Raw genomic sequence first — 22,500 nt, 5'->3', positions numbered from 1 at the left:
ATCCCTCCTCCGCCAAACTTTACAGTCGACACATTGCATTCAGACAGGTAATGTTCTCCTGGTATTCGCCAAACCCAGACTGTCAGATAGAGAATAGTGATTCGTCAGTCCACAGAACATGTGTCCATGGCTCCAGAAGCCGCTGGCAGCGAGCCTTATACTACTCCAATCCCACACTCGGCCATGGAGCTCCCTGCACCCAGAGTTTATGCTGACGTTAAGGCCAGAGGAGCAGCAGAGCTTCCGCGACTTCTGCACACCAGGCACCTCAGCACTCGGCGGCCCTGCACCATAACTCTGTGCTCTGTCGTTTCATGGCCAAGTCGCTGTGATCCCTAAACACCTCCACTTTTCACCAGTGACAGCTGGTGGTGGAAGGTCTAGGAGGGAAGAAACTTCACACACAGACTTGTTTCAGTGTTTGAATTCATACACCTGTGGCAATGGGACCAAATGGAACACCTGAATTCAGCGATTGAGGTGTGTCCTAATACTTTTTGTCCTTGTGGTGAATGCCTGAAACTAGCTGCATTTATATAAAGGAGCACCTGCATGGTTGTGAGCAGAAGTGCGGTCGTCATGGTTACAATCCAGGTTTACTGACACCTGTGTGGTTATTCGATTCAGAGGCATGAGCAGAGCAGTCCAAGCTGGTGTCCCCGCAGGCTGTCGACGCAGGCCGGGGGCCATGCGTGCTAAGGGCAGCTCTTTTAGCAGTGAAATACAATAAACGTTTATATATCTCTCCCCTCTCTCTCCGCCTCCCTCATTCCATCTCCGTCTCCCTATCAGATGCTGCATAACATGAAAGGACAGTTTGCTGAGCATTTGTGGGCTGCTGGGTTTGTGAGGAGTAAAGACCTTAAAGACTCCAGTGCCAACATCAACTCAGGTGACTCGCAGGGACTGTCCACAAGCACCAGGCACTTTGACCAACATGAAATCCACGCAAACGGAGCACAAATCAAGTCCAGCCTCATGTGGTGGTGTAATGGACCTGGTGTCATCACCACACACGCTGTCCCACTGATGCAGGCTGGATCATGTTCTGTAGTGCTCTGTGTTCTGCATGCAGGGCCCATGACAGGATAAGGCGTAGCGGATTCATTATTAATTTTCATGGTTGCTTAGCAGTGTATGGTTAGATTAAAAAAAAAAAAAAAAAAAAGCACTTTTCAATTTAGTTTATTGTCCTTACTGTCGCCATGGATACAAGGCCACACATTTATGACACACACACACACACACACACACACACACACACCTCCTCTTACTCTAATGGAACCTTCCCACTAGTAAAATCTCGTCTCATACATATACACTCTCTATCTCTTACACAATTTCTCAATTCAGTTCAATTTCAATTTAACTGACAAGACAGTCATATTGTATTACCAGAAAACAGAAATAACGTGCACAAACTCAGATGAACAGCACAGTAAACACCAGTATACACCATGTACAGTTTGTGTTTGTGTATATATACTGTAATGCGTGTACTGTGTAAAGTATATACCCTGTACATACTCTCACGTTCTGTAGTTGTGGCTCCAGGGCTGGAGGGCAGGGCTGTGTCCCGATGCTGCTCTATCCTAACTAGCTCACTCTCCCTCTCCGCACAGAGAATGAGAAGCTTCTGAAGGCGGTCATCGTGGCCGGGCTCTACCCCAAAGTGGCCAAGATCCGGCCCAGCCTGCACAAGAAGAGGCCCATGTAAGCAAGAGCATGCGCATCGTTGCCACAGAAACCATCCTCGCGTGGTCATAATCCAGTGCCTGCAACCGTGATTTAGAAACCCTCACCAACGAGGAGCGATGCCGTTTTGGTTGTTTTTGTTTTGTTTTTGGTCCTCACCCGACATGACGGTGAGAGGTTACAATCAAGAGGTATAATTCCTGGGAGAAGCTGTTGGTGCGTGTACATTTACATGTAAGGCATTTAGCTGATACTTTTAGCCAAAGCCTAGAAATGTCTGAACACAACTTGAGTAATTGAGGGTTAAGGGCAGTGGTGGGCCTTGAATTGGCAACCTCCTGATTACTAGTCCAGTACCTTAACCACTGAACTACCACTGGCTTGAGACACCGGCCTGCACTTCAGAGGAAGGGGGAGGTCTGACAGTGAGAGGACAGGGATAGTATTGATGAGCCACACCTCTGCGCATTTCTCTCCTCCTTTTACCCCTCTGTGTACGGAGTTTCCATCCTGCTGCTGTTATTAGCTGGGAGTGAAGACACACCCACACAAACCCATAGGGAGAGATGCCGCGTTTCACTCTGTCAGAGTGATGTCAGCAGCACCTCCCTCTTCAGCTTGATGTAATCAAAAGGCTTTTGTGCATGGTGGGTTAAAGAAAGGGGGCGTAGCAGGTACCTGTCTGTTACCATGGGCACCGTCAGTGTGGCACCAATAGCAGTTCAGCGGCTTCTGTGGCTAGTACTGAATTCAAATCTCATCGGGATTGTCCGTCACTGTGAGCCATAGCAGTTTCCCTAGAATTGTCACTGTGATGGAATTCCCTGTCAGCTGCTGAAATATGTGTGTGTCATCACAGGCCAGTGAAGGTGTACACTAAGGCTGATGGAAAGGTGTGTATCCATCCTAAATCTGTCAACGCAGAGGAGACTCAGTTCCACTATACCTGGCTCATCTATCACCTGAAAATGCGAACCAGCAGTGTGAGTATATATACACATACACACACACACACACACACAGAGATAAAGTGGGGTCACTGCAGTATCAGTAACACAGTTAACAAGCAAAATAAGTTTGCAAGGCCCACAACACTCACACACACTCTTGTGTTTTAGAACAACAAACCTCGTTGTTTTGCCCCAGTCTTCCTAGCGTCTCTCTGAGTTTACCAAGGGAAGGGTCTTGACTTGACTAGGCTTTTGAAGTGGATGTGAGCTTGTGTTTTAAGAAAAGCTCCATCTTTTATTTAGGACCTGTTTGCCTTTCAAGTCCCGCCTCTTCGTAGCTTTGCGTTAGATCAAAGCTGCTTACTCAGTCAAGGGGTCTCTGGCGCGCACGCGCACACACACACACACACACACACACACACACTCTCTCGCTTTCTCGCCACTCTGTCTGACACGACCCCGGGGGGAGGGGGAGTCTGATTATCCTGGGCGGGGCAGCGTTTGAGGGGTGTTGTCATCTGCATAGGGCACAAGGGCCATGAGTTAAGGGAAACCAAGCAAAGTGTCCGGTCCCTTATCACAGAACAAAGTGTCATTCACACAGCGAACAGTTCTACGAGGGTTGTCAACATGTGACTCAAAGAACAGAAAGAGACTGCAGGCAATTGGGCCACAGGGGCAGAGGAGGGAGGAGTCAGCCTGAGGGTGAAGGGCAGGTTTTAGGTGCTGGGAATACAGAGCACTAGCCAGCCTCTGGTGGATGAACCCATTCTCTTTGTAAAATAAGATGCGTTAGAAAGTCTCTCAGAAAAGAAAAATCCACAGTATTTCGTCAGCGATGTTGTCGAGGTGACTGACTTTTGCTATAATGACATTTGTCACCTGAGGGCCTTTGTGCATTCATAGAGGCAGGAAAATCCTCCACAGCTGTTGATACTCGTCAAGCCCATGAGATGAGTCGTTGAAGTCTGTGTGGTAAAAGGTGCAGAGATGCGGGGGTGAACATGTCCGAAGCCGTAGCCCAACAGGAAAGCTTCGCTTCCTCAGCATAGTGGGCGTCCTCTGTGCAAGCATCCTCTGCTAGCGTCTTTCCCAGTGGTTTCACGCCAATTCGCACCTCTAAACTTCAATGACATATGTAGGTCTAAAGAAAGTTTTGATTAATAATTTTAATCAAATTTAGCTTATCACATTACTGGAGCTAATAGGCTAATGTAATTGCTGGTTTACAACCACCATTAGAAATCCTCACACACTTCTGCAAAACTGCATCTAGTTGTTGAGTATGTTCAAATCCCATAATCTCAAACTTGTTTTGGTGGTTTCTGAAGGTATGACAGCATCATCTATAAAAACAGACAAAGGTATGTACGTTGCATAGCTGAAAACAGCAGAAGAACACATAGCAAATAATTTGATGTTCCTCCGTGTGTGCATGAGGGACAGGAGGTATGGTCTGATAATGTAGGTCCAATTTATTGTACATGGCACTGTGCAAAAATCGGACCACCCAAGAACAGTGTGCTCAGAGCTGTGGTCTGTGCACAAAGGGTTTCTCGAAATAAACATGGACCAGTAGTAAACCTTCCCTGCTTCTCCCCATGGTCCCACGCAGCTGTTCTCGCCTCGGCTCTGCGTGTCTGGAGGTCTGCGTGTAGGCGCTTCAGTGGGTTTGAAGCCTTTATCACACTGAAAGATTCAAACGGTGAAGAGAGATTCAAACGGTGAAGAGACCCATGCTCTTCTATCCATCTTATGAGATTTGAGTGACTTGCTGAAAAAGTCATACAAAAGTTACTTTTTATTAATGTTTGGGTTAATGTTGTATTGTATTAATAGTGTAAGAATTTTTGTCATGGGTCATTTTACATGCAAAAAAATACAATAAATAGCTCATAATACTAATATATGGTTATGATTTGAACAGTGTCTTTTAAGGTATGTATGTATGATGATTTTGATATGCAATGTCCACACTGCTAATTGGTAGGTTTACATTTGCTTTGGTAGTTATGTTGGCCTTTTGCTATAAACACAACAGCTCAAGAAGCCCCACTGGCTTATTAGCTTTATCTGCAGCGACTGGAAAATTGTGAGAAATAAATGTTTGGCTAAACTGTTTAACATGACTCATGACATCATAGGTGTGACTCACAGAGGGTTAAATGCAGGTGAGTTTTATAGAGCTCACTAGCACGCGTTTACACACGCGCGCGCGCGCGCAAACACACACGGCTGATAGAAACTGAAGAGTGCATCTGCACACCTTGCTGGTCCCATTCTCTTTATTCCTGTTTCACACGTATTTACAGTTCTGAGTCCATTTTGTGTGTGTGGCTGTTTTGTGGGGAGAGAATAAATGAGGGAATAACTGGAGATAGACGTATCCCTCTACAGTGGAAAAGTAGCATCACACTTCACTTTAATTTGACCTGTTTGTGTAATAGCCAAAAGAGCTGAGGAATGGGTCTGGGCTTGTATGAGTTTATGCATTAATCATGTCCATCATGCCGCTATATTTGCCCTATGTTAATAAAAAATATTGGGAGAACAAAAAATTGCAATTCAAATTCACTATTGAGTTTGAATGCATGTTAATATAAAGTATTACTGTCACTCTTTCTCTCTCCCCTGCTCTAGATCTTTCTCTACGACTGCACAGAAGTCTCCCCGTTCTCTCTACTCTTCTTTGGAGGGGACATCTCCATCCAGAAGGACCAGGAGCAGGAGACCATCGCCGTGGACGAGTGGATCGTCTTCCAGTCTCCTGCACGGATTGCTCATCTGGTCAAGGTATGCTGTTCCTGTCTATCTGCATGTGGTATCCAAGTCATGCTGTGATTTATGGACCCACATTTACACTGCCCCCTATCAAAACACCTAATTTTCTTTGTCTCTGTCTCTCTCTCTCATATATGCATGGGTGCCAGTGTCAGACTGTAAACACTTTCTGATGTTCAAGAATTAAGGGCAGGCCCTGCTGCTGGTTCTCTGTACAGCCAGGAGGGGCGTTCGCGTCAATGAAACATTAGTTATGAGCAGGACCCGAGGATTATTAAGAATACAAATGTTTTTCTCAGTCTGTAACCCTGGTGTGACAGAATGAACATAAAGGTGCTTACAGCTTCAGTCGACAGACCAGCACAAAATGGATGACACAAAGATCTTATTTCAAACACAATGCTGGACATGAAACTGTGCAGGCAGGTTGCCAGAAGCTCTTCCTGTTGGTTTGTTTTTCTTTTAAAATGCATCACGTCTCCCTATGAGCCGGGCTCACAGCTATAGTTATAAAGTGGTCTCCACAGCTCTGTCTTTGATCCAGACCCGGCGTCCGCAGTCTGAAGCTGCACTGTTGGGTAGCAGTGTGCATTTCAGCAGAATATGAAATGCAGGAAGAGTGTCTGGAGTCTCATGTGCGCACGAGTCAACCAGGCCTGCTGTGTTAGAGAGCAGAACCGCAGACCAGTGCTCAGAGACACGTTGCCCGTGGCTCTTCTTATCAGGAGTCGTGCTGCGTGTCACAAACACAGAGGTGTGTGTGTGTTTGTGTGTAAAGGATCTTCATTTCATGCCCGTCAGTTCCCACTCAGGTGATGTGTAAGGTGCAGGACCATCTGTAGGAGAGGAAGGGATTTATGTGGCGTTCAGGAATCCCATTCTGCTTGTGTTTTTCCAGCTCTGATATTTGTTTATTTGGTGGTGTTTCGAAAGTGATTCACTTCACCTGAGTTTTTGTTTGTGTATAGAATGATGCTCTGAGTCGTGAGCTTAAGCTGTGCAGTGCAGATGGAGCTGCAGGTAGTGACTTGACCTTGTGCCAGCAGTAGTGGGTGTCACAGTCGAGTGTGAGTCATCGCCATGTTGGGGCCTGAGGTGCTTACCTCAGATCAGTCTGAACGGAGCACACACACTTATTTGATACAGCTACACAAATACAGTGGAACAGACCCAGCAGTGTGTAAGGGCAAACAGTAGCTGCCAATCTCAGCAGTGAACTGTGAACCTTAAAATGTGTTAAATCTCAGTAGCAGTAGTGTGTGTGTGTGTGTCATAAAATGATGACAGCTGCCTAAATACATACACAGTTTGTTGACTATTTTAGTTCAGCAGCTGCTTAAAGGCAGAGGGTTCAGGATGTCTTTCAGTAAAGGTGACGTTCTAATATTGCTGATAAAACTTCTGCTTACAAAGCTCCAGCCCAGCCTCGCGTTCTGTCGGTTCAGCATGTACTAATATATATCTCTCTCTCTCTCTCTCTCTCAGAACCTGAAGAGGGAGCTTGACGTGCTGCTGGAGGAGAAGATCAGGCAGCCTCGTCCTGTGGACTGGGACGACCGCGGCTCCAGCGACTGTGCCGTCATCTCCGCCATCATCGACCTCATCACAACGCAGGAGAGCCCCAGCGAGGCACCTTGGCAGGAGCGGAGCTGGAAGGCTGGCCAGCACTGGGACTGAACCAACCAGCTCGGCCTGCTCCATGCATCTGCACGGGGTCCTAGAGCCAGCCAGATTAGCGGTTTTAAAGGCGCAATGAGTGGAATTTATTTTTTAAAGAGGCGATGGAAAAACAAAACAGGCTAATGATGAGTGAAAGCAAACAGTTAGCACTAATCATACCAACACCTGCCCTACAGCTTTATGAACTGTTATCCATGCTGGTCTTTTTGGGGTAGTGTGTTCCTTTTAAGAATACAATTCTAGGTAGATCGACCAGAAGGCAGCCAGTGAGCGTGTATGGACAACATAGACGCTATTTCTGCAGTGACCAGCACCCAGGTCCTGTTCATTCCTCCAAATTTGCAGCTTTGCGATCTTTTTCTCCAAAAGATCTGACCAGTTCTCATTTATGTCTCGGCGTGTAACCACCTTCCGCCCTGGTGAAGTAAACGTCAGCTTAGAGTACGCCTCAATATGCAGGTTCAAGTTTCACAACACCAATAATGCACCTTTACATTCACAATACAAAAGCCATAAGTGAGCGGAATCACACAGTAATGGTAACCAGTACAGAGAAATGTGTTTTGTGCTTGTCGAGGCTGCTAATGACCGATCGACCGCTCCTGTTCCAGGACAGTGGAAGAATTAAAAGTTGGGGGTTTTTTGGTCTTAGGAATTGTTTATTTTTGTTTGCCTTTGCACTGTTTTTGTTTATCCCACCTCCATGATCAATTAAAGCTCCCATTACGCTATGCTACACAGCATGCTGTGCGGTAGTAGATTTGTGGTCTGTAAATTTTACACACACACACACACACACACACACACACACACACACACACACACTTACTTATGTGGATTAGGTACATGAATTGTTAATTCGTGTAGTTGCCTGCCATATTAAGACAGATTTACAGTTATTTCATACACGTGTTTCTGCTCCCTGAGGCCTAGTTCACAGCTGGACTGAAGACTGTCTGGATCCAGCCCGGGCATGGTCGTCCTCTGCAGCGCTCGCACTCCATTTGAAGCACGTTTGTTTAGGGTTATGAATCCCACTTGCAACATGCACCTCACTGAGTGGCAATCACAGTGGGCGAGTGGAAAGTGACAGCTGTACAGCTGAGAACTGTCCTACTGGCCTCCAGACACCTCCATCGGGAGTTTTCCAGTTTTATAACACCAAAAAAAAAAAAACCACCAGAGAAACGGATAAAAGCCATCAGGTATGAGGTCCTTATAAACATCATCATCCTCCTCGCTGAGGGCCTAACACGCAGACGGCCGTTGGTTAAGTGGGCCACTGGACTCTTAGTGGTTTGAGTACATTTCAAACAAGTTCAAATCTTCCCTGAGCCATGAAGTTCTTTTTCCTTTTACACTCCATCAACAGCATCATCAGTTACAAGCCTATGTACAAACAGTTTACACGGAGGGGCTCACCAAGGAATTCATTAAAACTAAAAAGTATTTCACAAACATACATTTAATTGAGCTTTTCTCAGTCCTCCAGGAGGGACTGTTGCAGAGCTTGCGTGGTGGTTAATGAGACTGGTACTTCTGTGTTCAGGTTGCAGCAGCTGTTCTGGGTCCTCAGGCCTGGCAGTTCAGTTCGGCTAGCGCACAAGAAGGACCCTTGTTAAGGGCTGGGCTCTGGCAGTCTCGTTGAGCAGCGATTGGACGGCACCTGTCACTCAATCCAAAGCTTTTTCAAAGCTGAAAAAGTAGCCAAGATGTTTCTGGGAAAAGGCTATAGGTAAAATAGTTTTCTGGAACCAGCTGAGACGTTATTGGAAGATATTAGCTTGAAATGTTAAGCCATGTATAAAAGTTGATTCTCTCAGTCTTACGATAACTGATCATCTCTAGCCATTTCCCACAAATAGTGGGGCCATGAGGCCTGCCCCCAGTAGGATCTGGGGGTGGGGGGAGGAACGGTGGGAAACCAGGCTCACACATTGATCTCCAGGCCCTAGAGGCGGTCCATCATCTAGAAACCAAGCTTACACATTGGTCTCCAGGCCCTGGAGGCGGTCCATCCTTTGCATGTTCTTCTCAATGGTGACCTGGCAGGTGATTGGCTGAGCACACTCAGACTGGAACCAGCCCCTCTCCCCATCTCGCAGTCGTTCACCCTCATACCAACCTGAACAAATATCCACACGAACACATTAATAATTACAAATATCCTACATATAATTTATTCACTTCATATGTAGAAAGTGGTTTTAAAAACACTTTCCTGCATGTCTATTTCATAGTAGTACTGCTGTGGGAAACCCTTACAAAAAGTCCCTTTCATGTGCAACATTTGGGGAAAAAAAAGATTCTGCTTTCAAGTCTAAGTGTGAATCTTTAATGTGTATTTTAAAGATCCACGGGGCACCTTTGATAGCCTATTCTTAGTACAGTGCCCTTTCAACATGAAAGCTGGCCCACGAGCGCCAGTCATGGTGGACTACTGGATGCCCCTTAACCCACAAGCATCAAAACCAGGACCTTCTGAACCAGTCAGACCAGTCACCCTCTGGACCAGTTACTCCTATCAGAAACCAACTCCCCTCAGTTAGATTACTGTATATAATGCTTTAACACCCCTCCCATACACACACACACACACAGCTATTCCGAATCAGGCTGGGAGACGGGGAGATGCGAGCCGCAGCTAGATGAAAGAAAACGGCCGTGAGGAGGACGGTGCAACGGGCGCAGGGACGCAGGGCGCAGGGACGCAGGGCGCAGGGACGCAGGGCGCAGGGGCGCAGGGAGGCAGGGCGCAGGGACGCAGGGCGCAGGGAGGCAGGGCGCAGGACGCAGGGCGCAGGGACGCAGGGCGCAGGGAGGCAGGGGCGCGGGGCGCAGGGTGCAGGGACGCAGGGTGCAGGGACGCAGGGCGCAGGGACGCAGGACGCAGGGACGCAGGGCGCAGGGACGCAGGGTGCAGGGGACGCAGGGTGTAGGGCGCAGGGACGCAGGGCGCAGGGACGCAGGGTGCAGGGGACGCAGGGTGCAGGGACGCAGGGCGCAGGGACGCAGGGCGCAGGGACGCAGGGTGCAGGGACGCAGGGTGCAGGGGACAGCAAATAATGGAGTGTGGGACACTCCGCTGAAAGTGCAGGTGTACAAATCAGCCATGCAGTGCCCTCAACCGAAAAACCAAAGAACAGCTACCAAAGATGTAACTGGTCCTCATCAGATTCATGCTCTTTAAATAAGGCCCCTTCGACAGATTACATTATTTCTGTTTATTTTGTGATTATTCCTAGAATTATTTACGACATTACAACAAGTAATTTGCTTAATGCAATTTCACCCACAATGGCATTCATTGATTAGCACCCTGGTTGTTTGAACAGTGGTTTTAATAGCAATTATGTGATTAGCATCTCTGCGTGAGCTTGTATTCGTACTGACCGTCCACCGTCTGGGAGACGAGCACGACGTCCGCCACCTGCAGCGAGAGCTCGTCAGGCTGCCGCGCCGTGTACGTGCGGATCACCTCCACCTGCATGGAGTCTGACACATCACACACACGCGCGCACACAGGAGCACACAAAGCCATTAACTGAAACAGTTTGGGTATCGCTCCTAGCCTGATCTCTTTTATGGATGTCTGTCATTTAATCAACAATATACCTAAATTCATAAATATTCCAAAAAAGAAAATTAAGCCTGCACAATAATTTAAAAGTGTTTTGCACTAATGTGTGTTTTGGACAGGATAATTAATAATGAAACTGCACTACACCACATGTCCAGCAGGGGGTTCTCTAGGTGTAGTTTTAAATGTTGTCATCTGAGACTGACCTAAGGGCATTGCCAGTAAATCAATTAACATGTAAGGAGACTGTTTATACACCATCAGCATAGGAATGCTAACAAAACTACTATAGCACACTGTTCATCAGACTGGATCTCTGATAAAAGTCTTTACGGTCCTCATGCAACGAATGTATGTAAACTTCAAAAATGAAGAATCCTTAACAGAAATGTTAAATCACAACAGAGCTCACTTATTCTGTCTGCATTCCTCTTCTCGGCGCTTTTCTGGTCCAGAGCACTGATCCAACGAGCACGCTCATTACTGCCGAGACACACAGACAGACAGAGAGAAAGAGCCAGACAGACGGACAGAATTAATCAAGTCCTGGTGTGTTACGCAATGTTCTGTCAAATTGTTTGGCCATTTCTCATCCCAGACGATGACGGCCCAGAACTGCAGTATGTGTGACAGGTGCATCTGCTTTTTTGACCTATGGTGCCCCTGCAGGTCAGCTGACCCTGGAGCCCCTCCCCCTGGTCCTGAAGCAGGTCTATCCTGCTGCAGGTGAGCCAGTAGGGCTGCCAGGTGAAATGCGAGCTCGGGCCTCCCTCAAGGAGAGCCAACGGAAAAAAACACTGCTTTTGTCTCTGTCCTGATGCACACAGAACACACTGTTCTAATCACACACACACAAACACACACACACACACACACACACACACACACACACTTGAATGAGAGAGGCGTCACCAGGATAACCCCCCTCCCATTCCTCCGCCCTAATGGACAATCTGAAAACACAGGAATGCAATTAGAAAGATGCAGTGCTCACGTTTCAATTGCGACACTCAGTGAACTTTTGAGGCTTCAGGACAGAGTCAGTGTGGAAATCACTGGAAGGCTATCAGTTTTAGTTCAGTTTTACCATCTGTAAACATTACACAGTACAGTTTTACCAGCTGTAAACACTACTCTGAATTGTGTAGTGCCCAGAGCCCCACTCTCCATGACCAGTGTTCATATCTGGGGCTATGATCTGTACTAGTGGACAGCACCCTGCCCATGGACACTGTGCTGAACACATTGTAAAAGCCAAACAAAGCAAGTAAACATAGACTGTCTGTAGTACAGACAAAAGGGACAGGGGAGAGGGGACAGGGGACAGGGGAGAGGGGACAGGGGAGAGAAGACAGGGGAGAGGGGACAGGGGACAGGGGAGAGGGGACAGGGGAGAGAAGACAGGGGAGAGGGGACGGGGGAGAGGGGACAGGGGAGAGGGGACGGGGGAGAGGGGACAGGGGAGAGGGCAGAAGACAGGGGAGAGGGGACAGGGGAAAGGGGACAGGGGAGAGGGGACAGGGGAGAGGGGACAGGGGAGAGAGGACAGGGGAGAGGGGAGAGGGGACGGGGAGAGGGGACAGGGGAGAGAAGACGGGACAGGGGAGAGGGGACAGGGGAGAGGGGACAGGGGAGAGAAGACGGGACAGGGGAGAAGGGGAGAGGGGAAAGGGGACAGGGAAGAGGGGACAGGGGAGAGGGGACGGGGAGAGGGGACGGGGAGAGAGAAGACGGGACAGGGGAGAAGGGGACAGGGGACAGGGGAGAGGGGACAGGGGACAGGGAAGAGGGGACAGGGGAGAGGGGACAGAGGAGAGGGGACGGGGAGAGGAGTGAGGGGACAGGGGAGAGGGGACGGGGAGAGAGAAGACGGGACAGGGGAGAGGGGACGGGGGAGAGGGGACGGGGAGAGGGGATGGGGGAGAGGGGACGGGGACATGGAGGGCATTAGGCAAACTCTGGGTAATGTTGTTGACTGTTCTATTTTCATTGCATTATCCGGTCACAGTGCGCCAGAAACAAGGGGGTCTGTCACAACACAAAGCAGGCTGAAGAACATTAGCAGAGTGTTGAACTCGGAAACGACCCTGAGTGAGTCATCCAGCTGGAGACACGCAACACACACACACACACACAAACACACGCAAACACACAAACAGACGCCAACCCAATCAGTGATGCTCCGGCTCTGTTGAGGCTGAGACCGAGGTAACGCGGTGTGAGCCTGGCCGTGCTGGGCATACTGCATACTGGTCCACACAGCCCTTCCACCACTGCTCCAGTTAAGGCCACACTCCTGCAGCTGTGGCCTGAGTCACGTGCTCTCGCCATGGCGAGAGGACCTACCCAACAACCCGACAGCAAACGCTGGAAAAGCATCTGAACCAGACGTACAGGACGTGCATCTACACACGAGGGCACCAAACTGGGTTACAGGTCTCATACTGCTGTTATCAGTGTCATGCCCTTGGTCTCTCTACCATAAGGCAACAGCTGCATGCTCTGTGCGTCTGTGCCACCAGTTGGCATGTCTGAGCTAGCCCCGCCCTAGACCACTGTTCCCAGATCAGCCCGTAGGACTAGAGTCCTTTACAAACTTGCTGCCAAGCACCTTGAGATGCACGACACAACAGATTTCTATACTATAGGTTTTTGTTTATATATCAGTATGTTTATCCAGATATGTGTATTTGTCAGGGATGATGGGCCGTTTGATACAGGTGAGATGAGGAGTTAAATGATAATCTTGTGTTTCAGGCGGCGACAGCATTGTGATGTAAGGTTTTGGTCCTGCCCCCACCATGCAGGAAGAGCCTCGGGCCATTATGGCTCACGGGCTGTACACTTGTTCATGCACGGGAGGTGCAATTAGCCGAACAACTTAGGCACGTTCCAGCTTGGCGTGGCAAGACCAGCTGGCAACCAAGCCTGTGTACACACACATTCACAACAGGAAGACGGGAGAGCGAGGATTCCCACGGCTGAGCTTCGCACCGGTGCTGCACGACACAGCACGTGTGCCAGCACGCGCAAATGCACACACATACACACACACGTGAGAGGGTGCAAGCAGAGAAGTGAAGAGGAGAAGAGGAGAGAGGAGACCAAGCAGCAGTTGTGACTGTTGAAGCCAGTGTTTTGTTTTGTTTTTTTACTACGACTGTACTGGAGTGTGTTTGGAGTGCACACAGCTCTGCAGGGCTGAACCGGAGCACGCTCACCCCTGACCCCCACAGCTGCAGTGGAACGGGGGCTTGCTGGAGGCTCCGGACCCTCTCCACAAGCTCCGGCTCTGCTCCGAGCACAGGTGGGTCAGCGCCCCCCCCAGCCAGTGTTACAGAGGCTCTGCAGACAGGGAAGCCCACCTGAATTCCACAGGAAGGAGTGTGAGCACATGCGCATGTGTGTGTGACACAGAGAGAAGATGGATTGTGCTTACAGCACAGAGTGAGGAAAACCCACTCCAAAACTCAAGTGGCTCTGATTAGATGAGTCCAATAAGAACATCTGCATGTACCACATATGCAGTCAGACAGCTGATTCTTATTAACTCCTGAAATGAACCCAATCTAAGTGTGCACATGTCACTCTGAGTAAGAGTCCTTTTACTGAGTAAATGGTGATTGGAGCTGCTCTCTAAGGTGGGTGGAGCTAGAAGCTGTCACCATCAATTAAAACAGGCTCCAGTCTAACCAGGCTAAAGTTAAACCAGGCTAAAGTTAAACCAGGCTAAAGTTAATCCTTGACTGTACTGTAAGAGTGAAACTGGGCAGTATGGGAAGTGGAGGCAGTGCGGGGGGTTTGTCAACCATTGGCTGTTGCCTAGCAACCTCTGCAACAATACACTGTCTCATCTCAGCTACTGTACAGAAAGATGAAGAGAAAAAAAGAGGAAAAACCCATTAGTGACATCACAACGTGGGCATGGGTCTGTCAAGAGGGTCAGCTAACAGACCCATGCCCTGAAACTCAGGGGGTTTCCAAAAAAGATTACTTCTACACACACACACACACACACAATCCTCAGATCCTCTGCAGAAACAGCTGGACATTTGTTGGGGGTTAGTGGGAAATGAAGGGAATTCCTGAAGCTTCCTCCATTAACACCCTTCTGTGAAGAGTCATTAGCACCCCTGTCACCACGCATGGTGCAGTGATCTCCACCCACATGGAGATGGGGAGTCAGAGAGAGAGGGAGAGGGACGAGGGCAGAGGGCTCCAGGACAACAGGGGGTAAAGGAATGTAGGAAACACACAGCAGCTATTGTGTAGCCACAAGACAATCATGACTGTAGCACACGGGAAAGGACTTAACCCGGCATAAACTCAGAGACGCATGGGTCAGAGCCTCCACTGGGTCTGTTTCAGCACGGACGCATTCTCCTCCCACGCCCCTCCAGACTCGCCGTGACAGAAACTGCGCCAATCGAAACTCCGCTCAATACACAGAAGCGTCACCCAGGTGCCGTGTTCGGTTACTGAACTGGATTTCCGAGTGTATGGGAATCTGTGCCATGCACACTAATGCTCATCAGAGACACACACACACACACACACACACACACACACCCACACAAGCTCAGGTTACCAGGTGGGCCACACCAAAGCAAGCAGCTCTCCCGTGGATGGCTCTGCAGGAAGGAAAGGTGTGTGTGTGTGTGTGTGTGTGTGTGTGTGTGTGTGTGTGTGTGTGTGTGTGTGTGTGTGTGTGAGTGAGGTGAGAGAATGCGCAGCACCAGTGTAAACACATTCACAACCCTAACGTGACGAGGAACAATGGTGGAATGTTTTCTCTCCTGAGTAAGAGAGACTGGGGTTTACAACAACTAATCTGGTTTACACTAATCCAGGCTAATCCGCACTAATCTGCCAAGAGAGTAATAAAAGGTAAATAAATAAAGAAATAGCACACTGGAATCAATGTGGAACAACTGCATGGTTGAGCTTACAGGATTTTAAAAATTAATTTAAAGGTAGTATGACTCCTGAAATGACAGAATTAACAGCAGCAGCTAAAGAACTGCAGTAACGAGACACCTGCCGCTACCATCGCTCCAAATGTTTACATAGCAACAGAATGAAATACGGTGTCGAGTTACGTCTGTGATCTGAAATGCATTAATCATTATGTACTGTGTGTGTGTGTGTGTGTGTTTGTTTGTTTGTGTGTGTGTGCTTACCTACAGAGAATGAAATATAAGTGTATGTATAAAAAATAAAACAAGGACAGGGTTCATAGAGACAAAGCTCCTTCAAACCAGAAAAACAACAAATAAAAACAACAAATAAACAGCTTGCATAGTAACTTTCCTCCCTTTCATCATAGTTACACACATCACCTCCAACCACATAACACCTCAAAAACACATTACCTCCAACCACACATCACCTCCGTGGTTTTTCACGCTAGCAAGTAATTCTGTCCCTATGAAGTGTTATTTAGCTAGGTGAGATGCCTGATCCACATACATGATCCACCGTTCTGATGTACCCGTCTCTATGACAAATGATGGACTTTTAAAATCCAAGATATTTTATCTAATTTTAAGCATATTGAAAAAATGTAAAATTAGAGGTAATGTATGTAATCAAACACTCTCATCAAAAAAAAATGAGCATCTCATTAAAAGGAGGCTAATGGATATTCTAGTGCATGAAATTCAAAAAGATCAATTCCAGTAGTTTTTGCATTCCAAGAGTCGTGAAACATTCCTGAAAAGAGATCTGAGGACATGAAAGAGAAACACAACAAAAGTGTAGTGTGTTCATGTGTATGAATGATAAATAGGTTATTATGAATACTGAACCAGCTGCTGTTGATGAACTGTTAAGCACATAAAGAGAAATACGCCTAATGCAGAAGGTACTTACAGTAGCTCTGCCCCCAAGATCATAGGAACTTTGTCTCCTGAGTGGTTGCTGAGGAATTTAAGGCGGAGCAGGTGGCTGGCCCCGCCCTGCCGTGATGTCAGCATTGCAGCGGTGGTGCGGGTTGGGGAGAGGGTCAGATCCTCCGGTTGGCATGGCCCCACCCAGATTTGATCCCTAAGCGCATAGTCGATCACCGCGTAGCTCTCTTCACTGAGAGAGAAAGAAAGGGACTTTTAAAAAAGAGGGAGAAAACGTTATTTTAACTCAATAAAGCAGAAAATAATTTGAGGAAATTAAATGGTAACATTTCATCAGTCCACCCACATGCCTACATTTCCCATGAGCACCTGGGCCTCATTATGCGCTCCAAACATGACTTATTTGCCACTTCCTGAGGAGGGCAATTTTCCCTGTTCTCTCAATCACTACCACATGGGGTGAGACCTGTCTCATACAATGGACATTAATCAGACGCTTGAACCTCAACAATAACTCTGTGTGAGTAAGTGAGTGTGTGAGTGTGTGTGTGCATGCATGCCTGTGTCTACATGCGAGAGAAAGCACATGTATGCACATGCTTTTCTGTGCGAGTGTGCACACCTCTGTCTGTCTGTGTCAGAGAGAGATTTAAAAAGACATAAAAAATACAGAAAAACAAAACAACCCCACCCATATCATGTGACCTTCCCTTCCCTGGCTGAGAACCCGAACCTTGTAGCTGCAACCGGCTCGCCACGTGCTGGTACACACAGACACGCGCACACACACACACACTTCTGGTCCTTTGCATTGTGTAGTATTATCACAGCTCATTAAAACACACACAGCAGGTCCCTACAGCCGCACGCCGTCTGTTTGAGTCACCCGTGGTTGGCACCAGCTGGCAGTGTCAGGGATGCAGCATAGCCCGGCCTAGAACCCCCACGGGTGGCGCCAGACACCTGGATCACCGTGCCCGCTGCCCCCAACTGTGGGCGGGTCACGGGTAGGATGACAGGTGGTACCAGGAGAGTGCCACACCTCCCACAGGGTGGGGTACTCAGCTGGCAGACTGCTGTTCTGACACTACTAATGACTTGCACATCAAGAAATGTTAGCACTTACTCACACACACACACACACACACACACAGCTCGGAATGCGAGGCATGTTGGGCGAGCCTGATAACTCCAGTGGCGTGTTGTCCTCCATGGCTGTGAGGACGTCCCCATGAGTCAGTGATAACAGCTTACAGGCATTCTGCTGCACTCAGAGTTCCAGACGAGGCTGAGAGAAAGACTACATTACTGCTTTTAGCCTGGGACAGGAGAGATAGGGTAGAGCGGGGTAGCGTGGAGGGGTGAACAGGGTGGAGCGGGGTAGCGTGGAGGGGTGAACAGGGTGGCATGGGGTAGCGTGGAGGGGTGAACAGGGTGGCGTGGGGTAGCGTGGAGGGGTGAACCGGGTGGAGTGAGGTAGCGTGGAGGGGTGAACCGGGTAGAGCAGGGTAGCGTGGAAGGGTGAACAGGGTGGAGTGAGGTAGCGTGGAGGGGTGAACCGGGTGGAGCGGGGTAGCGTGGAAGGGTGAACAGGGTGGCGTGGGGTAGCGTGGAGGGGTGAACAGGGTGGAGTGGGGTAGCATGGATGGGTGAACAGGGTGGCGTGGGGTAGCGTGGAGGGGTGAACAGGGTGGAGTGGGGTAGCGTGGAGGGGTGAACAGGGTGGCGTGGGGTATCATGGAGGGGTGAACAGGGTGGCGTGGGGTAGCGTGGAGGGGTGAACAGGGTGGAGAAACACGTGATATTACTTTTCTCTGCATGTGGGAGAGAGTAGTGTGACATGACCGTTCATCTAGGCTTCTAAAGTCAGTGGTGCATGCACCACATACCAGAGAAACACGCCTAAACACACGCAAGCACACACACACACACACACACACACACACCAGTGTGCTTCTGTGTCTTGCACTCCGATAAAATAGTTTATTTTCCTTCAAAATACCCACGAAGACCCAGTCATGCAGTCCAGCACTCAGAGAAAATGTAGACCACCTCACTTCCAAGAAGGGTCCCTACCTCCACAGCAAAAGCCAGGAGATGAAAACCAGAGAGAGAGAGAGAGAGAGAGAGAGAGAGAGAGAAAAAGAAAGATAGATGGTGGCTAGATGACAAAGTCCCAGTTCCCAGCATTACAACATCAGCTCCCAAAGAAAATAACCCCAGGGTTCTGCATCTGAGGTCACACCACGTGTCTGGAACCTCTCAGATGACACGACCCATGTGACAGGAAACAGGCAGGCCCTGCTACACTCGACCCGCAGACGAGACTCCAACAGCGGCCATGAGAGAGGAGACGTCAAACACACCGTGGAGCTGGCTGACATGTGGGCTGGGATGTGCTTTAGAAGGAGGTGGAGCCACTGGAGCTGGCGTCCTGCCCGACGCAACAAACCCTCTGGAGGACTTGTGATCATTTTCACTGACTGTTCGATGTGGGTGTGTGTATGGCAGGCTACTGGGAGATTTCCAGTAAAACCTATAGGGAATCCTGTGAGAGGTGCCAGGAACACACACAAACAGGCACGAAACACACCGACACGTATAGAGAAGCGCATGTGAAGTCACAAATGATACAACGATACAAAACGGCAAGACGACGGCGGCGTCTATCGCACAGAGTCTGTCGCACTCTCGAGTGCCGTGTGCTCTTCTAAAAGGACCAAAACAAAACAAGGCTGGAACTCCCTCCTGCCTGCTGGGGCGTTTCCAAAAGTTCTCAAACAAAGCAAGAGAGTGACAAGCTCGTCCGAGGAAACCCGCACCCAGGACCCGCCCTGTTGCAGCAGGACACGGGGCTGCAGCATGTCCCCATCTCTCACAGCAGGCTTTACCACAGCACTGGCCCCACGGAAGCCCGGTGTTCTCTCGGCTCAGGCTCGTATGTATATGTATATGCATGTTTGCACATCCGGTGTAACATACTACATATATTAGCATCTGCGTGAAGTGAAGTGTATCTACAACTGATGTACTAGCGTGGACTTCTAGGCATTAGTAATGACTGTCACACTCACCTCTTCTTGCGAGTGACGATAAGTACGTCATTGAAGAGGAAGAGGTAGACCTGCTGCCGTGATGTACGTCTGGAGAAGATGCCGTTCTCTTCCACGAAGGCCGTGAGCTCACCGCGCTTCACCATCCAGCGGGAGGAAGACACCAGCGGGAAGGCCTGCACGTATTTACATTTATGGCATTTAGCTGAGGCGTTTATCCAAAGCTCCTTACAGTTATGACTGAGTACAGCTTGAGCAACGGAGGGTTAAGGGTCTTGCTCAGGGGACCACCCGTAAGAACTCGGAGGTGGCTGAGCTTGAACTGGCAACCTTCCGATTACAAGTCAAGCACCTTAACCACTGAGCTCCCACTTCAAACGCACAGAACATCGAACCACGCAGGTACTTTTGCGGCGTCTGGTAGACGCCCTTATCCAGAGCGACGTACAAAAGTGCTTTGTCATTTCCTCATAAAATGCATCATACCCAGTACAGTAGGTTAGAGGTCAAGATACCGCTGAACTAGAGTGCTGCTGAAGTACAGGGATCAATGCTGATGTCGCCGAGGCCCTGCCCACTCCCTACATGCTCTCCGTACATCTGCAGTGCCGACCCATAGTGCTCTTTGATTAGTTGGAAAAGCTGAATGTGGAATGCCATGGAATGTGAAAATGCCAACAATTAACGGCAAATATTTCTTTCCTACAATACCATCCACACCTCATAGATAAGCTGTCAAATGACCAGACTTGTGAAATTCTAAAGGAAGTGTCAAACTACACATGCATCTGTGTTGATTGTGTGTGTGTGTGTGTGTGTGTGTGTCTAGATTTGACTGCGAGGTAGGACTGTAAGGCACTCTAATGAGATGGCTGGTGATGTAACAGCTGGACAACACAAAGCTCTGCAACTATTCACAACCCTCAAGACATCTGCTATCAGCACATGTGCCAACAGAATTTTCCCACACTGCACCCCCCCCCCCCCCCCCCCCCCCCACACACACACACACACAAACACAAAGCACGGTAGCAACACATGGGCCAGCACTGTGATAGTATGTGGGCACATTACATAGTGCACCTGTAGATCTATGCAAGTGAGTAAAGTGGAAGTTTGAAACACACTTTGTGTGGTAGCACACACACACACACACACACACAGATGTGTCAACCATACGATACAGGAATGCGTGTGTGAGGGTAAATCTGTGGGAAGGTATGCATGGTGAACATATGTCTATCTCTAAGTGGGAGTAGTAGTAGTAGTGTGTGTGCGTGCATGTGTGTGTGTGTGTGTGTGTGTGTGTGTGTGTGTGTGTGTGTGTGTGCATACTTCATAATGCGCATGTGTTCATGTAATACAAATAAAGCAAATAAAGTCTAACAACTGCTAAAGTCATTTAGTCACACCTGTATTAAGCACTGTGTGAAAGAACCTAGTCCCAAGCTCCCAGATCAGCCCCACGTTCCCTCTCATCAGGACATATAAGGCAAAATCTGATCTGAGGTCAGCGGCATCATCCCGAGAGGTCTCGCGTGTAACCCAAACCCGGACCACATGGCAGTTTAACTAAAAGGCCTGCTTTCTCCCAGGGGGCTTCAGCCGGCCACGGAGCGATCCGTCGGCATGACCACAGTTGACTTGCCTTTCACTGGCACCATCTCTTTCTAACGCAGAGCATACAGTGGTGAGCCACACTTCAGTGTGGTTCCTTTCTAAAACATCCACCTGCATTTAGATGAAAGACTCCTTGATTAAGTCATGGCAAGGTTCATCATTCATTCATAATTTCACTTATCCAGAGAGTCTAGAGGCTCGAGCAGGAAACCCACAACAAGCTTGCCATCCTGCCACGTCCTGCTGAAGTCATTCGGGAATATTTAGGTGTCAGAAGTGCAGGAATCTGCCAGGCACACATCACACCTGCTCGGTTAGCTCTGTGGAAAAACTTGAAGCCAACAGTTGGTGCAAAAGAGCCCCGGCTGTAAACTGGAATGCGGGCATGAATGTTTGGGAAGGCTAGCGTGAGTGGATGGTAGGGTGTTGGAGTGAGTGGGTCTGGGGGAACAGTGGAGAGGGTGGAGCTGGGATTTCCTTCACCCTGCAACTGGAAGATTTGCAGCCGATGCTCCAGGAATGTGGGGGGGAGCAGGCAGATGGAGCAGGAATTCCAGCATCGATGGGACAATGAAGCGCTCTCCAGAAATAGAGTACGGAAATGACACACAACCCGTGCACGAGTATGTGCGCACACACACACACACACACACAAACACACACGCACGCACGCACACACAAGCACAAGTACACGCGCACACATGCATGCACGCATAAACACAAACACACACACGTGCATGTGTGCACAAACACACACACGCACAAAGATGCACACACACACACACACACACACACACACACACACACACACACACACACACACACACACACCCTTCCCTGTCGGCTACTCTTAGAGAGCACAGAAGGTCTGACCCCTCCCCCAAACCGCCTCGCCTTGTGCCTGTGGGAACACTAACCCCTGCTCCGCCAGGAGTCTCACTCTGATCGGGACATTCGCATGATAATTTGTCATGTGTTAGTGAGCTCGCTGTAACCTTCTGCAAGAGGAGTGTTGCCAAGGCCAGTACTGCACTAACAAATCAAAACATTATATATCATGGGTTCCAGGGCTCCGGAGGTTGTCTGCTGTTGTCTGCTTACCTTAATCTTAAAATCCAGCTGAGAGTTGATGGTATACATCATCTCTGTCCGTTCCATTGTGCGAGCCCCCTCGTTGCACTTCCGTACGAGCTACAAGCACACGCACGCACACATACGCAGGCACACACACACACAGACACACACACTGCTCTTTACTTCTCTTGCTGTGTGTGTGACGAGGTAGGTGCAGG

General features: G+C 48.9%; 2 protein-coding genes across 5 annotated transcripts in view; one reads left to right on the top strand and one right to left on the bottom strand.

The window, feature by feature from the left end:
- Positions 1-7,846, top strand: part of dhx36 (DEAH (Asp-Glu-Ala-His) box polypeptide 36) — a 27,838-nt gene extending 19,992 nt beyond the window's left edge. For both annotated transcript variants that reach the window (XM_035524900.1, XM_035524901.1), the window contains exons 21-25: positions 793-892; positions 1,623-1,713; positions 2,555-2,678; positions 5,286-5,438; positions 6,912-7,846. In XM_035524900.1, the coding sequence (XP_035380793.1) occupies positions 793-892; positions 1,623-1,713; positions 2,555-2,678; positions 5,286-5,438; positions 6,912-7,103 (660 nt within the window). In that variant the 3' untranslated portion in view covers positions 7,104-7,846. The remainder of the gene's footprint in view (positions 1-792; positions 893-1,622; positions 1,714-2,554; positions 2,679-5,285; positions 5,439-6,911) is intronic.
- Positions 7,265-22,500, bottom strand: part of LOC113589485 (rho guanine nucleotide exchange factor 26) — a 32,974-nt gene continuing 17,738 nt past the window's right edge. For all 3 annotated transcript variants that reach the window (XM_027029172.2, XM_027029171.2, XM_027029170.2), the window contains 6 exons: positions 22,310-22,399; positions 19,610-19,764; positions 16,558-16,767; positions 11,099-11,169; positions 10,500-10,601; positions 7,265-9,231 (listed from right to left, as the gene is read on the bottom strand). In XM_027029172.2, the coding sequence (XP_026884973.2) occupies positions 9,089-9,231; positions 10,500-10,601; positions 11,099-11,169; positions 16,558-16,767; positions 19,610-19,764; positions 22,310-22,399 (771 nt within the window). In that variant the 3' untranslated portion in view covers positions 7,265-9,088. The remainder of the gene's footprint in view (positions 9,232-10,499; positions 10,602-11,098; positions 11,170-16,557; positions 16,768-19,609; positions 19,765-22,309; positions 22,400-22,500) is intronic.

This window comes from Electrophorus electricus, chromosome 4, assembly GCF_013358815.1.
Source record: "Electrophorus electricus isolate fEleEle1 chromosome 4, fEleEle1.pri, whole genome shotgun sequence".
NCBI lineage: Eukaryota > Metazoa > Chordata > Actinopteri > Gymnotiformes > Gymnotidae > Electrophorus > Electrophorus electricus.
Note: the sequence above shows the minus strand (reverse complement) of the source record. Positions and strands in the feature narration are given on the sequence as shown.